This window comes from Coregonus lavaretus, assembly GCF_964263955.1.
Source record: "Coregonus lavaretus genome assembly, chromosome: 6".
Lineage (NCBI taxonomy): Eukaryota > Metazoa > Chordata > Actinopteri > Salmoniformes > Salmonidae > Coregonus > Coregonus lavaretus.
Window position 1 is genome coordinate 38631144 of NC_139993.1, and position 26884 is coordinate 38658027.

The window sequence follows — 26884 nt, forward strand, 5'->3', positions numbered from 1 at the left end:
TATTACACTGAACAAATTCACTGATAAAGCAATAATCAAAGCAAAGCATTGATATTATGCTGCTTGGCAGACAATTTTATTCAAAGTGACTTACAGTATAGTGAGTGCATACATTTAAACTGTGTGTATGTGATCTCTGGGGGGATTGAAGCCACAATCTTACAAATGGAGCCTGGAGGAACACACAGGATGTAGTCCATCATTGCCTCAAACCTAAATTCATGTGACCTTACTTGCCAGTATGAGCATACTTGAAGGATGTCTGGACATATCTTACATAAATTAAAGACCAGATTCATCTAAAACTCACAGACAATGCCACTACAGTTTGCAGCAAAATCCTGTCCGCCCCATAGAAATATAATTAATTGTATTTATATGGTCCACCCATCCAGCAGAGGGCAGTGGAGATCGGGCTGAAGGTTAGTTCTTAGTGTTCTGAATAGATGAGGAAGCAAAAATACTGTACAAGGAAGTAAAATCATACAAAATGCTTTTGACTTAGCTATGTCGTTGCAACTTTAGAATATATACTGTCATAGGACATAAAACAATTATGGTATTATGGACAGCTATATCGGTATGAAGGGGCAATGGTTGAATCCCGTTGCTGTGAGCCAGCCTGGGTCAATGGACGCGAGGACTTGAACTGTGGATAAGTTACCTGGCTAGCTACTAACAGACAGCTGAGCTCATTAGCTAGCACTACAGCTCACACTTGTTGAAATTGAGCCGTAATTCTTCAACTTTTGTATTACCTAGCTAGCTTTCCGGTGCTACCAGGTATGTCTGCTAGTCTTGCACTATCAAACTGTATGAGATTGAGTCAGTGGCGCGAGCGTAACATCGTTATCTTGCCTGCTTCCTTTGATGTTGATGAACGATAAAACACCTGCGCAAACTAGCTAGCTAACCATCTTTCTAGGAATGTGTCACCTGATTTGACTGTAATCAAACTGAATATACAAAAGTTGCAAGTATAAAGTTTGTAATTGAATGGTTAGCTTTCTGTCATTTATGCAATGTAGCCTGACTTGTTTTTGGCCCATCAGTCCTTCCTTTGAATGTTTCAAGACTATCCCCTCTCACTGCAGACTGACCAGACTGTACCCTTGCAGTGGCTAACTGTTGTCTCCTCTCCCTGCAGACTGACCAGAATGATTCATCCATCTGTCTCCAACATGGCATCCTCCAGGTTGAAGTACCTGTCTCTGGGGGTGCTGGTGTTCCAGACCACCTCTCTGGTGCTGACCATGCGCTACTCCCGCACCCTGCAGGGGGACGGCCCCCGCTACCTGGCCTCCTCGGCTGTGGTGGTGGCTGAGTTCATGAAGATCATTACCTGTTTGCTGCTCGTCTTCAAGGAGCACAGTGAGTGGTCTGGATAGAGCTGTCCACTTCCCATCTGTAGTATAGCAAAATAAGACTTTGTGTTCATGTATACATTTAGGCCTAGAGGATGACACATGAAAGGGTTAGGCAAGTTATATCTCGGTATCTGACTTTCCCTCTATCTCCCCCTCTGTCCTGTATGGCCCAGGCTACAGTGTTCGGGCCCTGAGCAGTATTCTGAGGCAGGAGATAGCCCACAAGCCTATAGAGACCCTGAAGCTGGCCATTCCTTCTGGGATCTACACCCTGCAGAACAACCTGCTCTATGTGGCTCTGTCCAACCTAGACGCTGCCACCTACCAGGTAGAACAACCTGTTATGGAGTGTGTTTACCCCATAATGACAAAGTGAAAACCTGTTTTTAGACATTTTTGCAAATGTATTGAAAATGAAATACACAAATACCTAATTTACATAAGTATTCACACCCCTGAGTCAATGCATGTTAGAATCACCTTTGGCAGTGATTATAGCTGTGAGTTTTTCTGGGTAAATCTCTAAGAGTTCCTGGATTGTACAATATTATTCAAGCTCTGTCAAATTGGTTGTTGATCATTGCTAGACAGCCATTTTCAAGTCTTGCCATAGATTTTCAAGCTGATTTAAGTCAAAACTGTAACTATGCCACTCAGGAACATTCAATGTCGTCTTGGTAAGCTACTCCAGTGTATATTTGTTCTTGTGTTTTAGGTTTTTGTCCTGCTGAAAGGTGAATTTGTCTCACGGTGTCTATTGGAAAGCAGACTGAACCAGGTTTTCCTCTAGGATTTTGCCTGTGCTTAGCTATATTCCATTTATTTTTATCTGAACAAAAACTCCCTAGTCCTTGCCAATGACAAGCATACCCAAAACATGCAACCTGGTCTCATAGACTATACATAAGATAGAGAATGTAAATCTGGGACACTCAAATTAGTATGATATGTTAAATTTGGCATGGTTACATTAGACAGACGGTTACTTAAGGCAAAAACGAAAGGACGCAAACGTCTAGCAACCTAAAGGTTGCGTGTTCAAATTTCATCACGGACAACTTTAGCACATTAGCTGCTTTTTAACTTATTTTTAGCTATTTTGCAACCATTTAGCTATTTTGTTCCCTCCAGAAATGTAGGAGCTGAGCAAATTTCAGGTCTGCTGAGTGCAAACTTGAACGTTGTAAAAATTCTTTGCAACTTCTAGTGCGCGTTTACTGTGAATACTGAGGCTGTTTAACAGTGGCCAAGTAGGCTACTGTGGCTATTTGATCATAATGTAGGCCTACCAGAGTGGCCTACCATCAAAAACAATGGAGAAAATGCATCCCATAACATTTTTACATGGACATAGCTGTTCTATCATTCAGCCTACAGTAGCAGCCAATGTGTGGTGTTCAATGTAGGCCTACATTCCATTAGACTTTTGAAAGAAACCTGCAGGGCTTGACATTAACCTGTTTATCTACTTGTCCTTCAGACAAGGAGGTGACTGAAAATGTGTTGTTGTTTGGTGCAAGAAACCACTTTACAAAATGAAGTGCATTATTAATCCCGTACCATTATTACAGAGAATAAGACAAATTATGCTACCCTCTGCCTATTGGTTACTTAGCTTATTCAAGCCTGTCTCAAAATTCAACAATGCCCCTTTAAGACAAAAAAAAAAAGCTCTTTACCTGACTATTTTTTTTCAAAGATGTCTAGAAATGTACACGTTTTGTGCTCTTGTAGGAAGCAATCACTCCCCTGTTGCTGACTATAAAGTATCTATAACTGGGCTAATAACTCACTAACTAGCAAAGGATATTAACAAAATGTGCACACGTTGCTACATGCAGCGCTCTGATCTCGAAACAAGCAGCATTTACTCATGCTGTAAACACAGTCCAGTTCAAAGTAAATGGCACCGATCCATATGTAGCAATGGTCTATTTGCATATAGGCCTACTGCAGCTCTGATTGTTTATGCCGCACCGGTCTGTGTAGAATACATGCATGTCAATGCAATAGAATCCTACTCTGATGCGTTCTGCCTACAACAAAATCTCTTGCATAGTTAGTTTTGTTTCGGTATGTTGCATTGAAAGTGGCTAATATTGTGTTGATTCGATCACAATTGCCGCAGTGAAGGGAAACGTTGATAGTGTTAACGGGAAAACTCTAGAACAGTGGTCACCAACGTTTTCTGAGTCAAGATCACTTTCTGAATCAAAATGCAAGCCAAGATCTACCACTCAGATTTTTTTTTAACATTACTTAAAAAACGTAAGCCTATGCAACATTAACCAATTAAAAACAGTACTGTAACAATGAGGTTTGTGCAGTAAGCTATAGGCCCAATACATTATCACCACATATTGCCCTGCCAATGCATTGTAGTTCGGGACATAAAAAAAAAACATATATTTCAACATTTGAGGTAGGCTATATGATCACACCGGTAATAGATCCGTTGTTGTATTACTTGTGAGGCACAGCTGAGTGAGCATACATTTAAATAATGTGCTTTTTATTTGTATTTTACTGGGTTGATGGTGCCTGCATCTGATGGTCAGTCTCATCGGAGGGAGAGAGCAGCAGACTGAGAGCCGCCTCTTAACATCCCTCCGCTCTCCCATGCCAAAAAGGGACAGCGTCGTCCAGCTGATGGTGAAACTCGAGTCGCACCTCATTATTTCTGCCTCATGCACAAATTCATGTTGTTACTCCTATGAACAGAGAAGTGAAATAATCCTCAATATTAAAAAAGACCCAAGCTGCTAATAATAACAACAACGCAAGCCTATAGATACACTTTCCTACTCATTCATTACTGCTGCAGTGCTTGTTGTAGCGCTGAGTGGAAATAGGAAGAACGCACATTTTATGGTTTATAAAAGTGTTAAATACAAAGTGTTGACAGTGCTTAGTAAGAACTTAAACATGAACTCACTCATAAAACAGCATCTCTTTGCTGTATTCGTTGACAGTCTCTCTCTAGTCATGGTTTTAAAAGTTTTGAAATCTCACAGTACAACTTTGCTGTAGCTTTCTTTTATGCCTGCTACGTTACTGCAGACACGGTCATCTGAGCCATCCGATTGGCCAGCGGTAGGCCTATAGTGCACTTGATTTGTTCTCCGGGCCCGCCGGGAAGGCATAGTTTGTACCTTCAGACACCTGAAATGGTTCAAAATGGCAACAGTTCACCTACTTCTCTCTGTGGGCTGATATTTCTTCTTAGAGGGAACATTGTTTGCAACTACTTAGCATGTTAGCTAACCCTTCCCATAACCGTAACTTTTAACATAACTCCTAACCTTAACCCCCTAGCCTAGCTAACCTTAGCCAGCTAGCTAACATTAGCCACAACAAATTGGAATTCGTAACATATCATACGTTTTGCAAATTCATAACATATTGTACATATAGCAATTCGTAACATATTCTATGAATTGCAATTCGTAAAATTTCATACGAATTGTAATTCGGAACATATCATATGAAATGGATGATGGACATCCACAAATGAATACATACCATACGAAATGTAAAATATATCATACTAAATGGAGTGTCTCGGATTTACGTGTACAGAAGAATACGAAATGCTCTGAGACCAGGTTGTAACATGATGCAGCCACCACCATGCTTGAAAATATGAAGAGTGGTACTCAGTGACATGTTGAGTTGGATTTGCCCCAAACATAACGCTTTGTCTTCAGGATATAAAGTTCATTTCTTTGCCACATTCTTTGCTGTTTTACATATCCTTATTGAAAACAGGATGCATGTTTTGGAATATTTTTATTCTGTACAGGGTTCCTTCTTTTCACTCTGTCATTTAGGTTAGTATTGTGGAGTGACTACAATGTTGTTGATCCATCCTCAGTTTTCTCCTATCACAGCCATTAAAGTCTGTAACTGTTTTGAAGTCACCATTGGCCTCCTGGTGTAATCCCTGAGCGGTTTCCTTCCTCTCCGGCAACTGAGTTAGGAAGGACGCCTTTGTAGGGACTGGGTGTATTGATACACCATCCAATGTGTAATTAATAACTTCACCATGCTCAAAGGGATATTCAATGTCTGTTTTATTTTTATTTTTTACCCATCTACCAATAGGTGCCCTTCTTTGCGAGGCATTAGAAAACCTACCTGGTCTTTGTGGTTGAATCAGATAATTGTGTATGTGTAGGGTACAGAGATGAGGTAGTCATTCAAAAATCATGTTAAACACTATTATTGCACACAGAGTGAGTCCATACAACTTCTTATGTGACTTGTTAAGCAAATCTTTACTCCTGAACTTATTTAGGCTTGCCATAACAAATGTGTTGAATACTTATTGACTCATTTCAGCTTTTCATTTTGTATTCATTTGTTACAATTTTGAAAAACATAATTCCGCTTTGACATTATGGGGTATTGTGTAGTGACAAAAAAATCCCAATTTAAGCAATTTTAAATTCAGGCTGTAACACAACAACATTTGGAAAAAGTTGAGGGGTGTGAATACTTTCTGAAGGCACAATTTGTGTCTGGGGTAGTATACTTTTTATGGTTTCTAAATGGTGTCCCCTGTTTTCCCCTTGTCTCTCTCCACCAGGTGACCTACCAGCTGAAGATCCTTACCACAGCTCTGTTCTCAGTGTCCATGCTGGGCCGGAGGCTGGGTGTGTACCAGTGGCTCTCCCTGCTCATCCTCATGGCTGGGGTCGCGCTTGTGCAGGTAAACTCTACTCCATCTCCTTTTCAATCCACTTTTTTAAAACCTGCATTTTACACACTCCAGTGTGTTTGAGTGCAAGTGTGTTTGTATGTTTATGTTTGTGTTTGTGTGTGTGTGTGTATGTATGTGTATCCAATGTCTAGTGGCCCTCTGAGTCCCCCGGGGCCCCTGAGAAGGAGCAGCTGTCTGCAGGGTCCCAGTTTGTGGGTGTGGCGGCGGTGCTGGTGGCCTGCTTCTCCAGTGGCTTTGCTGGCGTTTACTTTGAGAAGATCCTCAAAGAGACCAAACAGAGTGTCTGGGTCCGCAACATCCAACTGGGTCAGTATGAAACGTTTTAACTATACTAGGGTTGTCTTGCAATAAGGGCACTTGTTCCAGTTTTCCATCCCAGAATTACTCTGTTATTATCAAAGATATATTATTTATGACAGAGCTCTAGTACTGTATCTCAACCGTGTCTTTGAAAGGAGTTTTTAGTGTTCCTTCCTCCTCACTGCACAAAAACCCTGCGTTTTTCTCTCAGCTCCTTTTGTGCGAAATGAGTCTTCCTGCTGAGTTTATTTTTACAGCTGAACATGTGAAGCGTATGTTAATTATCCTGTGACTCATTTCCTGGTATGAACTGCATTCATCCTCATACACATTGCATGAGAGTAGTGTTTTAGCATTAATGTCTATGGATGTAGACATTGTTTTTTTTATTTCCAGTCAAACACTGCAGGTGTTATTGTTTTTGATGAAAGCTGGCAGGTTTACGTTTAATCCACGTTCCTATCATTCATAGTCAGTTCAAACTCTCATATCATCTGACCTGTTTGTGTGTAGGAATATTTGGCCTGGTGTTTGGTCTGATGGGGATGTTTGCGTACAATGGGGATAGAGTCCAAGAATCTGGGATGTTCCAGGGATACAACACAATCACCTGGATAGTGGTGGCTCTGCAGGTACATCTCACTATAATTGTTTTACTTCACCTGTCAGCTATAGGTGTACTGTTAGTTCGCAATATACACATTTGGAGAAATAGTGTACGGTTTTAAGTGAAACGGCTTGCACTGTTAATCATGTTGATTGAATATTGCCTTTCCTCTTGACTAAGATGCTACTGCTTTATCTCGTTTCAATTGTGTGAGCTTAGTAGTATTATAGTGTCCCTTTGCCCACTGCTCATCTAGTCCATGTCTGGTGTGTGTTTCTCTAGGCACTAGGAGGGCTGGTTATAGCAGCTGTCATCAAGTATGCAGACAACATCCTGAAGGGCTTCGCTACGTCACTCTCCATCATTCTGTCAACACTCATATCCTACTTCTGGCTGCAGGACTTCGACCCCTCTAGGTTCTCACACACACACATTGTCTCTTGAGCCGGGTAATTTTAATTTCCTAATTGAATGTCCCTTGGCTCTGACACGTGTAATGCTGTGTCTTGTCTTGTGTCCTCTCCAGTGTGTTCTTCATGGGTGCAGTGCTGGTCATCGTGGCCACCTTCCTGTATGGCTACGAGGGCAAGCCATCCCCCAACCCCAGTCGTGCCTAGGGGACATCACAGAGGAAAAAAAGGAGGACCGAAAGAGAGGTCAGGTAAAAGAAAAGAAGAGGATATGAGAAGAGTCGTGTGGAGGAGAGATGAAAAGTGGAGAGGAAGAGAGAAGAGGAGTGAAGTGCCTCAACTGTAAAATGTGACCAGGAAGTGGCCAGACAAGGCTGTTCCTCACCATGGTTACCACTACAGAGAAATACACCCATGAGAAATAGACCCATGAGAAATAGACCCATGAATCATGAGCAAGCTGAGCAGTGTACTGGACAGACCTGTCAGGCAGCTTACTGCACTGGGCCAAAACTAGTTGGGGTGGGTCCCCTTTCTTAATGTTACTGTCATCATCTCAATCATGAAGATTATGGATAAAACAAAGACACCATAATGTTCACACATGAGTTGTGACAATAGTCCAGATGTATTGGACTCCGCAGACATACTGATGAGCTATGTTGCTGTTTCACTGCTATAGAACTCTGTTTGTGGGTCGTTCCACTAAATGAGTGCCTTTTGCGCCCCTTTGATATTTTAAGTAGAAATTGTGCACCAATATTACAGTTTAAAAGCCTGTTATATTAATTGAAGTGCCCTTTTGTATATACTGTATTTCTGAAGACTATTATTTATTTCATGTGATTCATTTACGTCTGGCCCTCATTTTAAGGTCAACCCTGTTACCCGAACTGAACTCTTGTTTAAATATGGTGAAACTATTCCTTTTTAAATATTAAATATTAATTGAACATCTAATAGTCAAACCATAGTGTAAAAAAAGTAAGTGAGCTGGTTCTACTCTTTTTGGCCATTTTCTGTCACAAGGGGATTTATGGCTGTTTTAAGATGAAATTGTCAACCCTGTTACTTTAATTGGTACTTAATAGGCACTTACTATAGTATTATTTATTTTTTTACCTCATAAAATGGGAAAATTTGTTTTTATGAAGTTGAACATGTGGTCTTTGACAGAATGTTAAAATTAGGTGAAATCAAACCCTTTTTTTTTTTACCAAGTTTCACTACTCAAAAGGCACCCAATTGGTGAAACGACCCTTGTACTTTTCCTCTCCTTGTCGTCACTTGATTTGGGGAAGTGGGTAAGGATGACTTTGTTACTGTATTTACCAATCATGAGGAACACAAGTCCGTAAAGGAAATGTTTTCTACATCAAAGACGATGTGTCATTTATATCGCAAGTCCTAATGGTATGACTCACAATGTTACAACAACAGTCTCCCTTGTTGAAGTTCTACAAGTGCTCTGAGCCATGAGATGCAAACACACATGAACACCCACACACAGTCACACACACAGCCACACACTCATGCGCTCCCTATTATTTCTGCCAGTAATACATTTTCTGAGTGAGTGCATATTGTGCATGAGACCTATAGCTCAGAGGATTAACTGATTAAACTGACCCTCTGTCAACACCGAAACATGAATACGGAGCAGCCGTGTGTACACTCATGAACTGGCAATGTGTGACTGAGGGGAACAACTATTACACTTGCAGACTAACTCAAAGACGTTCTTAGAACACGCAAACATGTTATACCTTCATCATTTTATTGAATAAAAAAAACTGCTTGCATGCTAAATCTCCCACCCATCCATTCTGAAATCCTTTGGAATACCTTCCCCACGTTGTCCCACTTTACATATGATTGAATGTACAGTGCTGTACATCCTCCAGACCGAGTCATTCTGTTCTCAGGCACATCTGTTACTGTGAATGACTGGCTCTCAATGGACGTTTGCCACCATGCAGTGTCTACCATACACAGTATGTGATATGACCTACAATATAAACAATTGATTTCTAATATCCTATTCAGCCCACTTGGCCCTCTTGTAATTATGGCTTGGGTGTAGTCACAGAGGGGATGTGTGCATAAGTGTGTGTATGTGTGTAGTCACAGAAGGGATGTGTGTGTGTATATCAGTGTAAAGGCTAGTATGGTTTGCACCTCAGTAATGAGCAGCATGGGGAGTTCATATTGTTACATTCTCAGACTCAGTCTCCTCTCTGGATCTCATACCTGGCCTGGCCCACACTGCTGTTCTCATTGGGCCTGCTGTAGGTGGCTATAGAGAGCCTGTCTTTCCCCTCCCAGTAACACATTAATCCTTGTCTGTAACTGTACTGAGCATGAAGGCTGAATTTAAATGTACTACAATCTTTGTTCTTACATATAAAATACATTATACTCCCCAATCTCACCTGTATTATACCCATAAAGCCACATACATGTACTGCTGTGCCTCTCACACCTCGGGTTAGTCTCAAATGGCCATCAATTCTCCACATAGTGCATTACCTTTAACCAGAGCCTAAGGATAATAGGGTACCATTTGAGACAGCCCTCTACATCACTGTCATAGACCCAGAGCAGTCTGTGATTAAAGATGGCTGCTCTGTCATCTCGGTGAGGCAGCATTGTGTGCAGTAGGCTACAGGCTGCTCCCCTGGAGTGTAGCCCTGCTGGGCCTGGCACACTCACAAAGCAGTAGTCCTCTCTGCTTCTCCAGGGTAGAGGATGTCATTAAGGCAGAGGTCCCTCTGTGGGTCTGACCTGTATTTAGACCCTGCTCCAGGCAGCAGTCCTCTCTCTCTACTCAAAGGCAGTGGTGGGGATTTAAGGCAGCTGTCCCCCAAGTCTCTGTCCATATTGATCTCATCATGGCTGGATGTCTGGGCCCTAGTTCCACCTCCCCTCCCTCTCTCCTTCCTCCGCTACTTAGGAGGGATGACCACCAGGGGTGGGCCCTTCCTGGGCCTCCACATCAGCACCTGGGCGTCATTGGCGTTGGGCCTCCCCAAGGCGTTGGGGGGGATGGGCTCCATGTGGGTTAGGACGCGGGGCTGCTCCTGGTGTGTCCGGCCCGTCAGGGTGGCTCTGGAGCCCAGGGGCATGGAGGGGTCCACCAGAATGTCCACCCTCATGCGCCACTTGACCGTCTGCAGCAGGATCTTCTCCCGTGTGGCCGTGTTGAGGGCCACCAGCCAGGTGGTGAAGCTCTGGTCCCTCTTGATGCGGGTGAGCAGGGGCAGGTTGCTGTCGCTGATGGGCACGGCCCAGGTCACACTGGGGTAGAAGTTATCGTTCATGCTGACGGTGAAGCGCAAGGGCTTGGAGGTGGGCCCTGCCAAGGTGACCGTCTCGGTGGTGTTGCCGTACCAGGGGTAGCTCACCCCGTCTGAGTCACTGATGGCCCTCACAAAACCCTCACGCAGCTCTGGTAGCTCCCAGCTAGACCTGCAGGAGGACAAAAAGTCAGAGGTTAAACTACAGTTTAATAGATGATGGGTTGGAACTTGTTCTTAGTGGGTCATGGATTAACACTGTGTTGTGGCTGGAAACATTGTTTTGAACTGTAGGGTCACAAGGAGATTCAAAAGGCTTTAGGTGTCACACAGCACATTACATTTGGGAGCCTCTGTGTTAGACATTCTCAAAAAGAACAGAGTAAGCCATACAAATTCATTAAAAAAATTGGATAAATGGAATTAGCATTTATATCTCTATTTCACCTCAGGGGTCCATACTGTAGCGTATGTGTGATAGATGGTTCAGTGTGTCAGTGGATTAATATCTTATTGTGTTTGTTGGCCAATGAGAGGGTGTCGGCTGGTGCGACCTGATACCCCATGTTTTTCTGCTGCACCCCCAGACCCCCCACCCCCACCCCCAGTCAGGATTAAACAACCCCTCACATATGCCTCCTCCTCCTCCAGAGAAAAACACCCCCAGGCAGTGCTGGAGGAGGCAGTATGTGTTGCTCCTCAGTGGGTGTGTGAGTGGTTGTGTGATTCTGTCTCCGGGAGAGAAGGGAGCGTGGGAGTGTGTCAGTGCATTTCTCCATCTCTCTCTCCCTCATTTCTGTGAACACAATGTATGTCTAAGAGCAGTTGTTTAGCTTCTCAGTCATTTCTATTTTGATGGTGAAGTCACAGGAACAGAATCAATTGGAACAGAATCAATTGGTGGGCGTTTGAATGAAGGAGGGTGACAGCATAGGTAACCTGCTTTTTGCACAAATGCTCTGCTACATATGCACTCACACATATCCACACATTCATGTCATTTCTGTTGCCACACAAAACACACACACACACACTTCCTACAGCACCAGAGAAGTGACAGTTTGGGACAGAGCATCAGAGGGAGGTGGGAGCAGCTTGCGAGCATCAGTCAGCAGCCTTCTGATGGAGGAATGCAAGACAGGAGGAGAACTCAACTCACATGCCAATGTCGTTGTAGGTGTTGTAGAATTCCATCTGTGTGCATGCCTGGATCCAACCCACCACCCAAGTCTCATTACGGGGAATAGGGGGCATCACTATCCGTGCAGAGGCCTTGAAATAGGGCGTCTTGTAGCGCAACACTATAGGAGAGTTCTCCTCAATGATTGTTGGGGAGTGATCGATAGCGGCGGAAACGTCGTAGACCGCTATGTTTTCGCGTTTGATGCGCGACTTACAGGCGATGCTCTGTATGCAGCCCATGATGAGGTTAGGGTTCTAGTCAGGAGGACCAGACGGGATGATAACACTGTGGACTTGGGCTAAAAGAGTCATCAATCTCTGTCATGTCCTATCGATTTACAGACACTATGCTTAATATGTCACATTAGTCAATGCATTGTATGCATCCAAAAAGGCAATCAGTACCATTCACATTTATGCACAAAGATAAAACAGATAGGTGGTCAGATCTTAGGATAGGGGAGCAGATTAAATAACAGCAGTTGGTGGTATTGGATCCTCTCTATGCCACGGATCGCAGGTGTAGCCTATCGGTGTCTGTGTGGCACTGCCCTCTCTTGCAGTCCGGGCTTCCGTGGGCTCCAGCCCCTCAAAATGATTCAAATCCATACGTCCGCTTGCAGGTCTGTGCCGTTTGATCCTCTTCTTTCTTCCCCGGGCTGTCATGTCACAAGCCGGGGGAAAGCGGCGCACTCAGAGGCGTCGTGTCGATGTCCCCGTTGATGCGGCGCAGGCGGCTCATGGGGCGCGCTTGATCGGAGCGATGACAAAATAGACCACCAGGCATTCCTCACCATGAGTATAAAACGAAAGATAAAAACACCGTCAATGCAGAGAGATCATTGAACGCTTCCTCTCTGCAGAATTGGCTGAACAACAGCCTCTCGCCTCGATAAATCAGCGGGTGAAAAACAAGTGTTCAAGAAGAGAAAAATGATAGACAACAGTTCTATCCAATCCGACAATAAATGTATCGAATTGTCGCTGCATGGCTTGATAAAATCACCGTACAGACACATTAAGGATGCTGATAAAATCCCCGTACAGACACATTAAGGAAGCTGTCTTGTCTCCTCTTCTCTCCCAAGGCGGTGCATCGTCTGGCGCTGTTCAGCTTCCCTGGTGCTGATGATGCTGAGTGAACAGATGAACCGCAGAGGGAGACTGAGCGCGTGGGAGTGCGGGGAGTCCATTATTTCGCGGTAACAGTCTGTACATTTCCTCCATGGCTTGAATGGCTATAGCCTATGACTGCTAGGCTACTCACATTCATCAAGTGTCTGCCTGGTGATAAGAATAGACCGATTTATGGTTTAATATTTTTTGAGCGACATATTTACAATCATGCAATGGCAGGCTATTGTCTAATCTAGCCCCATTCTTTGATGGCAGCACAATTGATAAGATCCGGCCATAATTGTATCATATGATTTTAGGGCAAATCAAAATAGATAGGAGGCAAGCTTGATATTCTTCTAAATAAATAGTGCTTTTCTGATTAAATGCCTAAAATAATTTATAGCCTTCATCAGTAGACTAATCTTTGTTTGACATGATGATGAACCACTGTCGATTTTTTTTCTTAGCTAATAAATCAACAAAGCTAGGCGTGGCATTCTGAGCAGACAAGACTGCACATTTTCAGCTAATAAGAACAAATAGGAGGTTCTACAGTTGATTTATGCCACTTGATACCACATTTAAATTCATGCGATCGGCTCTGTGAGTGAACCTGATGTGTAGACAAAAGTAGAAAAGCACCTCCCCCTAATGACACAGTGGAACTCTGCTGTCCAACTCTGTTGATCCATTTGCCTTGGAGTTGGTTAAAGATCACTCCTGCCTCCAGAGTAGGCATACTTTTTACAAAATAATTTTAGCGTGATCATGATGAAACCACAGGTTGTGTTTCTACTTGGAGGACTGGGTGCAAGGGAAAGGAACCCAGTGTGCCAAAATTGTGGAAGTGTGTGAACATTTGAAATTAGAGTCTGTCAGTCAGGATGGTGATATTTTATATTAGGCCCTGGCTATAAGTCATATATCAACCTGGTCTCAGAGCATTTCATATTATTCTGTACTTAAATCCGAGACACATATGATATGTTACGATTTCTAGCTAGGTGGATAACATTAGCTAGCTGGCTAATGTTAGCTAGGCTAGAGGTTAGGGTTAAGGTTAGGGTTAGGGATAGCTAAAAGGGTTAGGGCTAGGGGGAGGTTTAGCTAAAGGGGTTAAGGTTAGGGTTAGGGGAAGGGTTAGCTAACATGCTAAGTAGTTGCAAAGTAGCTAAAAAGTAATAAGTCGTTGAAAAGTTGCTAATTAGCTAAAATGCTAAAGTTGTCCATGATGAGATTCAAACTTGCAACCTTTTGGTTGCTAAACATTCACATTATGCACCACCCATCCACCCCAACTGACCACCCTACTTTCGTTTTTGCCTTAAGTAACCATCTGTCTTATGTAACCATACCAAACGTAACATATCATACTAATTTGAGTGTCCCGGATTTACATTTACTGAGACCAGGCTGCATATGTTGGTCTCCTCCTGACAGGACTGGAACTCTGTAATACCTACAGTTTATAACCCTGAGACCCAATGGGGGTTTCCCATTGGGGTTTCTGTTCTACACCAACCTGGGTTGACCTGGGCTGGAATGTAGACATGTCAACATTGGGGTTCAAAGGGCATAAGCGCTTTCACAAACACCAATCTTACAGGTCATTCACAGTCCCTCCCTTTATTGACATCTAACAGAAGATAACCTAATTTGACCCACATGACAGTGCTTAGGTCTTAACTTTTCACTGCATTCCAATGTCCTCCTTCCTGAAACAATTCATAGCTTTGACTTGTGTGTTTCCTTTTTACTGAGGTCTTCCCTTGTTCATGTATTCCAGGCTCATGGCTACGCTCATCTGTCTGCAGGCGACCTCTTGCGGACCGAGAGGGGTCGGGGGGGGGGGCTCTGAATATGGACAGCTGTTCGACAGCTGCATCAAGGATGGCAAGATTGTTCCTGTAGAAATCACAATGAACTTACTGAGGAAGGTACACTGTAAAATAGAAAGACTCAAAACACCATGATTGTGTAATGAAACCATGAAAAGTAGTGCATCTAACCTGAGATCTGGTATTTGGAATGTGTTTGAATGTAAACCCAATGTAAGTGTGATGATACATAGAAAGTGTTTTAAAACTGAATAGAAGTACTCTGAAACACACAAAGCAATTCTTCAATTGGAATATTGGTGTTTTTAAGAGAGTGTTGTGAAAACACTCTGGGGGGGTTTTCAGTGCATGTAAACGGAAGCATCAAAAGACAAAAAGTATTTGTTGGGGCAGACTGTGTCTCTCATACAATCAAATAGTTAACAAATGGTTTATAGCCTAAATACTGATTGATGGTAAGGGCCAATGGATACAATTTTTTTGTGGAATTCCCAAAAAATATAATTGAATTATTTAGACATATTAGAAACAGGAGAGCGAGAAGGGGTGAAAGTAGGACAAGAGGAAGCGGGAATTGGATCCCAGACTTCTGGGGCAGAAAGATGGTACATTTAATTGGAATTTCATTGGAAATTTACACACTCAACCACAAAGCCACACTGTAAAAAATGATTCTGGGGTGAATTGAAATTGACTAAAAAAGTTGTTTCAATGATTTGTTAATTTAATTTAACCAAAAAATGTAAGAATAAATCCAACTTAATATGTTTATCAAAATGCAAGTATATTTTATACTGTATGAGGATAACCAAATATAGAGAAAAATTAGTGATTGAACTAATTAGAAGTCTGGTTTTAATCTCCTTGTACTTCCTATCTTGCCACGTGGCTCTGTTGTTAGGATTGTGGGTAATTAAAACAAGTTGTACTTTTTCACACTATGTTGTATGCATGTTTGAAGAAAGAAAAGTATACTTCTATATTAGTATTAAGCAGATCGTTGTTTTTTAATTTTTTCTTTATTTAACCAGGTAAGCCAGTTGAGAACAAGTTCTCGTTTACAACTGCGACCTGGCCAAGATAAAGCAAAGCAGTGTGATAAAAACAACAACACAGAGTTACATATGGGGTAAAACAAAACATAAAGTCAAAAATACAACAGAAAATATATACACACTGTGTGCAAATGTAGCAAGTTATGGAGGTAAGGCAAGAAATAGGCCATAGTGCAAAATAATTACAATTATTATTAACACTCGAATGATAGATGTGCAAGAGATGATGTGCAAATAGAGATACTGGGGTGCAAATGAGCAAAATAAATAACAATATGGGGATGAGGTAGTTGGGTGGGCTAATTTCAGATGGGCTGTGTACAGGTGCAGTGATCGGTAAGGTGCTCTGACAACTGATGCTTAAAGTTAGTGAGGGGGAGATAAGAGTCTCCAGCTTCAGAGATTTTTGCAATTCGTTCCAGTCATTGGCAGCAGAGAACTGGAAGGAATGGCGGCCAAAGGAGGTGTTGGCTTTGGGGATGACCAGTGAGATAAACCTGCTGGAGCGCATACTACGGATGGGTGTTGCTATGGTGACCAATGAGCTAAGATAAGGCGGGGAGTTGCCTAGCAGTGATTTATAGATGGCCTGGAGCCAGTGGGTTTGGCGATGAATATGTAGTGAGGACCAGCCAACAAGAGCGTACAGGTCACAGTGGTGGGTAGTATATGGGGCTTTGGTGACAAAACGGATGGCACTGTGATAGACTACATCCAATTGGCTGAGTAGAGTGTTGGAGGCTATTTTGTAAATGACATCGCCGAAGTCAAGGATCGGTAGGATAGTCCGTTTTACGAGGGCATGTTTGGCAGCATGAGTGAAGGAGGCTTTGTTGCGAAATAGGAATCCGATTCTAGATTTAACTTTGGATTGGAGATGCTTAATGTGAGTCTGGAAGGAGAGTTTACAGTCTAACCAGACACCTAGGTATTTGTAGTTGTCCACATACTCTAGGTCAGACCCGTCGAGAGTAGTGATTCTAGTCGGGTGGGCGGGTGCCAGCAGCGTTCGATTGAAGAGCATGCATTTAGTTTTACTAGTGTTTAAGAGCAGTTGGAGGCTACTGAAAGAGTGTTGTATGGCATTGAAGCTCGTTTGGAGGTTTGTTAACACGGTGTCCAATGAAGGGCCAGATGTATACAAAATGGTGTCGTCTGCGTAGAGGTGGATCTGAGAGTCACCAGCAGCAAGCAACATCATTGATATACACAGAGAAAAGAGTTGGCCCAAGAATTGAACCCTGTGGCACCCCCATAGAGACTGCTATAGGTCCAGACAACAGGCCCTCCGATTTGACACATTGAACTCTATCTGAGAAGTAGTTGGTGAACCAGGCGAGGCAGTCATTTGAGAAACCAAGGCTATTTAGTCTGCCAATAAGAATGCGGTGGTTGACAGAGTCGAAAGCCTTGGCCAGGTCGATGAAGACGGCTGCACAGTACTGTCTATTATCGATCGCAGTGGAGGGTGCAAAGCTGGAGGCCGGGGTAGTGGTAGCCAGGTGGAAAGCATGGCCAGCCATAGCAAAATGTAGATTTATCGGTGGTGATAGTGTTTCCTAGCCTCAGTGCAGTGGGCAGCTGGGAGGAGGTGCTCTTATTCTCCATGGACTTTACAGTGTCCCAAAGCTTTTTGGAGTTAGTGCTACAGGATGCAAATTTCTGTTTGAAAAAGCTAGCCTTTGCTTTCCTAACTGCTTGTGTATATTGGTTCCTAACTTCCCTGAAAAGTTGCATATCGTGGGGGCTATTCGATGCTAATGCAGTACGCCACAGGATGTTTTTGTGCTGGTCAAGGGCAGTCAAGTCTGAGGAGAACCAGGGGCTATATCTGTTCTTAGTTCTGTATTTTTTGAATGGGGCATGCTTATTTAAGATTGAGAGGAAATTACTTTTAAAGAACAACCAGGCATCCTCTACTGACGGAATGAGATCGATATCCATCCAGGACACCTGGGCCAGGTCAATTAGGAAGGCCTGCTCGCTAAAGTGTTTTAGGGAGCGTTTGACAGTGATGAGGGGTGGTCGTTTGACCGCGGACCCGTTACGGACGCAGGCAATAAGGCAGTGATCGCTGAGATCCTGGTTGAAGACAGCGGAGGTGTATTTAGAGGGTAAGTTAGTCCGGATGATATCTATGAGGGTGCCCGTGTTTACGGATTTAGGGTTGTACCTGTTAGGTTCGTTGATAATTTGTGTGAGATTGAGGGCATCTAGTTTGAATTGTAGGCCATAAGGAGTAATATATCATGATGAACGGATATCAAAACCGTCAGGCAAAATGGCGTTCAATGATGAGATGACCCATTCCCACATTTCCAACTTTTAATGGTAGAGGCAAATACAGTATCCTGCAATGCCTGCTGTAAAACCTTCAGTTACTGCTGGTGGATTGAGCACTGTGCTCAACAATGCCTGCCAAAATGGGTAACACTGGCAAATTATCAGATTCATAAATCAATGAAAATACTCCAGAAAAAGTTATCTAATTCTACACTAGACAGGATATAAAGCACCATAATACTATTTAGAAGCTTTAGAGTGGAAACAACACCAAAAGAGAAGGTATCTAATTCTGCACTTAACAGAACTTAAAACACCAAAATAGTGTTTTGAACCTTTTCCGGTAGTGCTCCCAGTCCCTGGCAAGGTGTAGCACAACACCTGATTAAGTGGTGTTACAACACACCGTGTCATGTTTCAAAACATCTCAGGATGTAGTGTTTCAATTCTCCAGAATAATTAAGGTTTCGTCTCCTTTGTGTTGGTGACAGCTCAGTTGCCATTAGTTTTGGTGTTACAAAGCACTTTATTTTAACAGTGTACCTCATCATGGGATGTTTGCTATTCATATGTTTGCACTTAAAGAGGAACTCCATTCAAAAACGATATTTTGGTATTTTTTTCATTACCGCACTGTTGATACAGTCCCAAAATGTTTTGCATGTCAGCAGTCATGTTTTTAAGATATTGGACTGTCAAGAAGCAAAGTGTCACCGGTCACATCCTCATGATGATGTAAAATGCAAACCTACATGATTGTTTTTTACTTTTAAAAATTTGCTACAAATGTAGGATCTTAATTGTATCACCCTGTTGCAGGATAACTTTCCAGCAATGCAGAACATTTAAAACGTGTAGTGTATTTGAGGTTTAAAAAGGCTACTGAAGTGTATTATTTCCACTTTGAAATTTCAGACATGATTTTCCCTTACAAAAAATGTATCAACCCCTACATGAATTATAATCGACATAATGATTAACATTTCCTGTTGATGCAGGATTATTTTCCTGCTGTAGCAAACTGGCTTAAATTAAGATCCTAGATCTGTACTGGGCCCGAGTAGAAAGTGTTGACAAGGCATTCATTTGGAATTGAGTAAAACCGTACGTACAGTCATCAGATCCTGTTTGTACCCTTCCAATTCCTCTGCCCCCATCCCTCTCCCAGGCGATGGAGGAGACGATGCAGTTGGACCAGCCAACGTTCCGCCTCCTAATTGATGGCTTTCCGTGTAACCAAGACAACCTCCAGGGCTGGACCTATGTCATGGAGGGGATATGTTCTCTTCTTTGACTGCAGTAATCAGATGGGAGGCAACTAACTACAGCGCCTTGAATAGCAGGGAAAGAGCAGCGTGCTGTATGATCGCTGATACTTTTCTTCCAAATGCAACTGTCCATGTGAGGAAATGTCCTGATCCAAGACAAAGTGGTCAGTCTCTATTGTATGTGGTAAAGTGTGTGCAGGTGTGTATTGACAGGTGTCTGAAGAGAGGGAAGAGCAGTGGACACTCAGATGACAACAGAGACAGTCTAGAGAAGCGGTAAGGCCCCATCTATCCCAAGCCACCAGACATGTATTATTGTGGTACTGAGATGTCCTGTGTTATGGATGTGCCAGTTTGTGTGTGTCATGTACAGGTAACTGCCAAAATAAAGGAAACACTTGAGTAAATGTGGGATACAAAGTATTGAAGCAGGTGCTTCCACACAGGTGTGGTTCCTGAGTTAATTAATCAATTAACATCCCATCATGCTTAGGGTCATGTATAAAAATGCTGGGCAGGCCATTATTTTGGCCTTTATTTTGGCTACCATGGCTTTGCCCCCATAGAATGAGAATATGCCCATCCACAGGGCACAAATGGTCACTGAATGGTTTGTTGAACATATAAACATGTCAACCATATGCCATGGCCATTTTAGTCACCAGCATCAACAAAACACCAAATTATGGAATTTCTTGTGGAAGAATGGTGTCGCATTCCACCAATAGAGTTCCAGACACTTGTAGAATCTATGCCAAGGTGCATTGAAGCTGTTCTGGCTTGTGGTGGCTCAACACCCTGTCTCAGGGATCATCAACTAGGTGCAGTGGATGGTAAGGGGGCGGGAACATAATTACAAATCATTTATAGACAGCAAATTAACTGCAAGAAGCTGAAACAGATGACTAAAACACTTCAAACCTTACTTAAATTTGTATACAATTACATATACACCACATCAGCAAAAGTATGTGGACACCTGCTCGTTGAACATCTCATTCTAAGTAAGTATTTCACTGTTGTATTTGGCACATGTGGCAAATAAGATTTGATTTGATTAGATTCCAAAATCATGGGCATTAATATGGAGTTGGTCCCCCCTTTGCTGCTATAACAGCCTCCACTCTTCTGGGAAGGCTTTCCACTAGATGTTGGAACATTGCTTCGGGGACTTAGCTTCCATTAGAGCCACAAGAGCGTTAGTGAGGTCGGGCACTGATGTTGGGCGATTAGGCCTGGCTCGCAGTCAGAGTTCCAATTCATCCCAAAGGTGTTCGATGGGGTTGAGGTCAGGCTTCTGTGCAGGCCAGTCAAGTTCTTCTACATCGATCTCGACAAACCATTTCTGTATGGACCTCGCTTTATGCACGGGGGCATTGTCATGCTGAAACAGGAAAGGGCCTTCCCCAAACTGTTGCCACAATGTTGGAAGCACAGAATCCATTGGCCATTGGTGTGTGGGGCAGACTCCATGGTGACTTGTTTTGAATAAGGCTCCAAGTTTTGCACTGCTGCCTGCTGTACCAAAATATAGTTCGTTCTTGTTTTATCTATGAAGAGGTCCATAGCAAATAGCAACCATATGTTTTTATGTATGCCTTTACTCTGTTAATACAGAATCTCTGTTCTAGTGGCGACTCTGTAATCAAAGTTAATGTTATGTAGGCCCTGTGTAGCTCAGTTGGTAGAGCATGGCACTTGCAACGCCCAGGGTTGTGGGTTCAATTCCCACGGGGGGCAGTATGAAAAAAAATGTATGCACTCACTAACTGTAAGTCGTTCTGGATAAGAGCGTCTGCTAAAATGACTCAAATGTAAATGTTATAATTGATGTGGCCAGTGGAGCTCTCCTCTGAAGGACCACGCTGCACCTGCTACAGCAGTCCAGTAGAGGGTAGTATGGGTGTGTGTTTTGCTATCAGTCGTCTGTCTATGTACCTACAGCCTGTCTGCTGACATCTTCACTTTGAGGCCTAGTTTTCAAATCCTGACCTGTAGCAGTACAGTGATACTGACTCAGCCATATAAGGCTTACCTTTTTTAAATTCCTCATCTCAATGTTTGATGGTGCTCCTGACCAACATTTGAGAAAAGGAGTGTGTCTGCATCTGATTCTAATAAATATACATTTCAATTAACCCTAGAACTCATTCATCTAATAAATTGTAATCCACATTTCTGTTTGAACAATGCGATAGTACAGAAGTGAGCTTTATGAGTGCAGTCTACAATTCCTGAAATGCTGGGTTTACTCAGAGTCTTAAGAGTAAATGCTTCACTACTTTGGAACCTTGCACTTCAGGAAGTGAAGTATCCCCATTCCATATATGACCATATGGATGTCTCAGACTGGGATGACATGCACCAGTGAAACGGAACCTCTGACACTGCACTAATGAGGAGTGTGTGTTGGAGACTAGCTGGGTGTCTACCAGGTGAATGGCCTTTTGTTTGCCTAAAGTTTTGTGGAACATAATGGGTGCTGATCCTACCTGTCTGAGCTGGGCTTGGGCTCTACAGGACAATGGAAGGAAAGGGCGAGGGGTGTAGGGGAGGGAAAGGCATGCAATGGGGGGAGGGGCACACTGACCACTAGCGGAATGGATTTAACCACAGGTGAATGAGAAAGCGATAGAGAGAAGTCTGTGCTGATTGGCTGTTAAGGAGGGGTTAAAATTACAATAAACCTGTGAGGGGACGGATTTAATTTATACCAAAATTTGAAATATTTAGCATAAAATATACAGTGATGGAAAAAAGTATTTGATGCCCTGCTGATTTTGTACATTTGCCCACTGACAAAGAAATGATCAGTCTATAATTTTAATGGTAGGTTTATTTGAACAGTGAGAGACAGAATAACAACAAAAAAATCCAGAAAAACGCATGTCAAAAATGTTATAAATTGATTTGCATTTTAATGAGGGAAATAAGTATTTGACCCCCTCTCAATCAGAAAGATTTCTGGCTCCCAGGTGTCTTTTATACAGGTAACGAGCTGAGATTAGGAGCACACTCTTAAAGGGAGTGCTACTAATCTCAGTTTGTTACCTGTATAAAAGACACCTGTCCACAGAAGCAATCAATCAATCAGATTCCAAACTCTCCACCATGGCCAAGACCAAAGAGCTCTCCAAGGATGTCAGGGACAAGATTGTAGACCTACACAGCTTGGTGAGAAGGTGACAACAGTTGGTGCGATTTTTCGCAAATGGAAGAAACACAAAATAACTGTCAATCTCCCTCGGCCTGGGGCTCCATGCAAGATCTCACCTTGTGGAGTTGCAATGATCATGAGAACGGTGAGGAATCAGCCCAGAACTACACGGGAGGATCTTGTCAATGATCTCAAGGCAGCTGGGACCATAGTCACCAAGAAAACAATTGGTAACACACTACGCCGTGAAGGACTGAAATCATGCAGCGCCCGCAAGGTGCCCCTGCTCAAGAAAGCACATATACAGGCCCATCTGAAGTTTGCCAATGAAGTGAGTGTTGTGGTCAGATGAGACCAAAATGGAGCTCTTTGGCATCAACTCAACTCGCCGTGTTTGGAGGAGGAGGAATGCTGCCTATGACCCCAAGAACACCATCCCCACTGTCAAACATGGAGGTGGAAACATTATGCTTTGGGGGTGTTTTTCTGCTAAGGGGACAAGACAACTTCACCGCATCAAAGGGACGATGGACGGGGCCGTATACCGTCAAATCTTGGGTGAGAACCTCCTTCCCTCAGCCAGGGCATTGAAAATGGGTCGTGGATGGGTGTTCCAGCATAACAATGACCCAAAACACACGGCCAAGACAACAAAGGAGTGGCTCAAGAAGAAGCACATTAAGGTCCTGGAGTGGCCTAGCCAGTCTCCAGACCTTAATCCCATAGAAAAACTGTGGAGGGAGCTGAAGGTTCGAGTTGCTAAACGTCAGCCTCGAAACCTTAATGACTTGGAGACGATCTGCAAAGAGGAGTGGGACAAAATCCCTCCTGAGATGTGTGCAAACCTGGTGGCCAACTAAAAGAAACGTCTGACCTCTGTGATTGCCAACAAGGGTTTTGCCACCAAGTACTAAGTCATGTTTTGCAGAGGGGTCAAATACTTATTTCCCTCATTAAAATGCAAATACATTTATATAACATTTTTGACATGTGTTATTCTGGATTTTTTTGTTGTTATTCTGTCTCTCACTGTTCAAATAAACCTACCATAAAAATTATAGACTGATCATTTCTTTGTCAGTGGGCAAACGTACAAAATCAGCAGGGGATCAAATACTTTTTTTCCCTCATTGTATATTTTTACGGTTTTTAGTAGGTCTTCAGATAGTACTTGTGTACTAGGGAGGTGGGGTGTACAGAGCGTAATCACCTAGCCTGCCTGCCTGTGAAACTTGTTTGCTGCTGACCTTTCTGCTTTAATGAAGTTTCACAGAGATAAAGATTGAACACTGGGACTGGAGCTTGGCCCACAGTGTGTGTGTGTGTGTGTGTTTTTGCGTGCGCACACATGCTTGTGCGCTCCTCCCGCTGCTCGTGTGGGGTGAGCATGTGTGCATTTGCGCATTTGCGCAAGCATAAATGTGTAGGCTGGGATGGGACATTGTGATTGCTTGTGTACGTGTGTGTTTAGCTCTCCCTATCTTGTGTGTCTGTGTGTGTAAAGGCCGTGTCTTATCACTGCTCCTCCCTCTGCTGTTTGTCTGCCGATGGACTGTCTGTCTGTCTCTCATCACCAGGCAATGCCAGGGCCAAGATATGTTTTGAGGTGAACAACTAGTGCTGCTGCTGATGTCTAGGGTGACAACAGAAGGCTAGATTGGCAATCATGTAATCAATTAGGCCTTGGGTTTAATTAATTATATATATACAGTACCTTCGGAAAGTATTCAGACCCCTTGACTTTTTCCACATTTTGTTAGGTTACAGCCTTATTCTAATATTGATTAAATCGTTCCCCCCCCCTCATCAATCTACACACAATACCCCATAATAACAAAGCAAAAACAGGTTTTTAGAAATTGTTTCTAATTTATTAAAAATAAAAAACAGAAATATTACATTTACATAAGTACCCAGACCCTTAACTCAGTACTTTGTTGAAGCACCTTCGGCAGCGATTACAGCCTCAAGTCTTTTTGGGTATGAAGCTACAAGCTTGGCACACCTGTATTTGGGGAGTTTCTCCCATTCTTCTCTGCAGATCCTCTCCAGCTCTGTCAGGTTGGATGGGGAGCATTGCTATTTTCAGGTCTCTCCAGAGATGTTCGATTGGGTTCAAGTCCGGGCTCTGGCTGGGCCACTCAAGGAAATTCAGAGACTTGTCCCAAAGCCACTCCTGCGTTGTCTTGGCTGTGTGCGTCGTTGTCCTGTTGGAAGGTGAACCTTCGCCCCAGTCTGAGGTCCTGAGTGCTCTGGAGCAGGTTTTCATCAAGGATCTCTCTGTACTTTGCTCCGTTCATCTTTCCCTCGATTCTGACTAGTCTCCCAGTCCCTGCCACTGAAAAACATCCCCACAGCATGATACTGCCACCACCATGCTTCACCGTAGGGATGGTGCCAGATATCCTCCAAACTTGAACCTTGGCATTCAGGCCAAAGAGTTCAATCTTGGTTTCATCAGACCAGAGAACCTTGTTTCTCATGGTCTGAGAGTCTTTAGGTGCCTTTTGGCCAGCTCCAAGCGGGCTGTCATGTGCCTTTTACTGAGGAGTGGCTTCCGTCTGGCCACTCTAGCATAAAGGCCTGATTGGTGGAGTGCTGCAGAGATGGTTGTCCTTCTGTAAGGTTCTCCCATCTCCGCAGAGGAACTCTAGAGCTCTGTCAGAGTGATCATCGGGTTCTTGGTCACCTCCCTGACCAAGGCCCTTCTCCCCCGATTGCTCAGTTTGGCTCGGCGGCCAGCTCTAGGAAGAGGCTTGGTGGTTCCAAACTTCTTCCATTTAAGAATGATGGAGGCCACTGTGTTCTTGGGGACTTTCAATGCTGCAGAAAGTCCCCAAGGTTTCTGCTCTGACATGCACTGTCAACTGTGGGACCTTACATAGACAGGTGTGTGCCTTTCCAAATCATGTCCAATCAATTGAATTTACCACAGGTGGACTCCAATAAAGTTGTAGAAACATTTCAAGGATGATCAATGGAAATAGGATGCACCTGAGCTCAATTTCGAGTCTCATAGCAAAGGGTCTGAATACTTATGTAAATAAGGTATTTCTGTTTAAAAATTGTAATACATTTGCTAAAATGTCCCAAAAACTTTTTTCGCTTTGTCATTATGGGGTATTGTGTGTAGATTGTCAAGGATTTTATTTTATTTAATCAATTTTAAAATAAGGCTGTAATGTAACAAAATGTGGAAAAGGTCAAGGGGTCTGAATACTTCAGAAAGTATTCACAACCCTTGACTTTTTCCACATTCTGTTTTGTTGCTGCCTGAATTTAAAATGGATTACATTTAGTTTTTTTTTTGTCACTGGCCTTCACACAATACCCCATAATGTCAAAGTGGAATTATGTTTTTTGAAATTTTTACAAATTAATAAAAAAATAAAAAGCTAAAATGTCTTGAGTCAATAAGTATTCAACCCCTTTGTTATGGCAAGCCTAAATAAGTTCAGGAGTAAAAATGTGCTTAACAAGTCACATAATAAATTGCATGGACTCACTCTGTGTGCAATAATATTGTTTAACATGATTTTTGAATGACTACCTCATCTCTGTACCCTACACATACAATTATCTGTAAGGTCCCTCAGTCGAGCAGTGAATCTTTAAACACAGATTCAACATCAAAGACCAAGGAGGTTTTCCAATGCCTCGCAAAGAAGGGCACCTATTGGTAGATGAGTAAAATAAAAGCAGACATTAAATATTCCTTTGAGCATGGTGATGTTATTAATTACACTTTGGATGGTGTATCAATACACCCAGTCACTACAACGATACAGGCGTCCTTCCTAACACAGTTGCCGGAGAGGAAGGAAACGGCTCAGGGATCTCACTATGGAGCCAATGGTGACTTTAGAACAGTTACAGAGTTTAATGGCTGTGATAGGAGAAAACTAAGGATGGATCAACAACATTGTAGTCACTCCACAATAATAACTTAATTGACAGAGTGAAAATAACGAACGTTGTACAGAATAAAAATATTCCAAAACATCCCTCCTGTTTGCAACAAGGCACTTAAGTAATACTGCAAAAATTGTGGCAAACAATTCACTTTTTGTCCTGAATACAAAGTGTTATGTTTGGGGCAAATGCAATAGAACACATTACTGAGCACCACTCTCCATATTTTCAAGCACAGTGGTGGCTGAATCATGTTATGGGTATGCTTATAATCGTTAAGGACTAGGGAGTTTTTCAGGATAAAAAAGAAACAGAATGGAGCTAAACACAGGCAAACCCTAGAGGAAAAGCTTGTTCAGTCTGCTTT

The 26884-nt window shown here is 42.9% G+C and overlaps 2 protein-coding genes and 1 pseudogene across 3 annotated transcripts; 2 read left to right on the forward strand and 1 right to left on the reverse strand.

Annotated features, from left to right (window-relative positions):
• Window positions 1-425: 425 nt before the first annotated feature.
• LOC311131558 (UDP-N-acetylglucosamine transporter-like) lies at window positions 426-9828 on the forward strand. The gene is made up of 8 exons (XM_084164612.1): window positions 426-783; window positions 1148-1371; window positions 1541-1695; window positions 5956-6078; window positions 6222-6396; window positions 6904-7022; window positions 7280-7413; window positions 7524-9828. Exons 2-8 carry the CDS (start codon window positions 1158-1160, stop codon window positions 7612-7614), a joined length of 1011 nt encoding a protein of 336 aa, XP_084020738.1. The 5' UTR covers window positions 426-783; window positions 1148-1157; the 3' UTR covers window positions 7615-9828.
• Window positions 9829-10352: 524 nt separating this feature from the next.
• On the reverse strand, window positions 10353-12151 carry LOC311131566 (protein FAM78B-like; the record flags this gene model as incomplete). Its single annotated transcript, XM_084164623.1, has 2 exons — window positions 11863-12151; window positions 10353-10875 (listed from the first exon to the last, which is right to left on the reverse strand). The coding sequence occupies exons 1-2, from the start codon at window positions 12123-12125 to the stop codon at window positions 10353-10355; spliced, it is 786 nt and encodes a 261-aa protein (XP_084020749.1). The 5' UTR covers window positions 12126-12151.
• A 1621-nt stretch (window positions 12152-13772) lies between these two features.
• On the forward strand, window positions 13773-19728 carry LOC311131563 (UMP-CMP kinase-like; annotated as a pseudogene). Its single transcript has 4 exons — window positions 13773-13851; window positions 14791-14941; window positions 19349-19487; window positions 19648-19728. The product of its transcript is annotated as a UMP-CMP kinase-like (transcript).
• Window positions 19729-26884: the final 7156 nt, after the last annotated feature.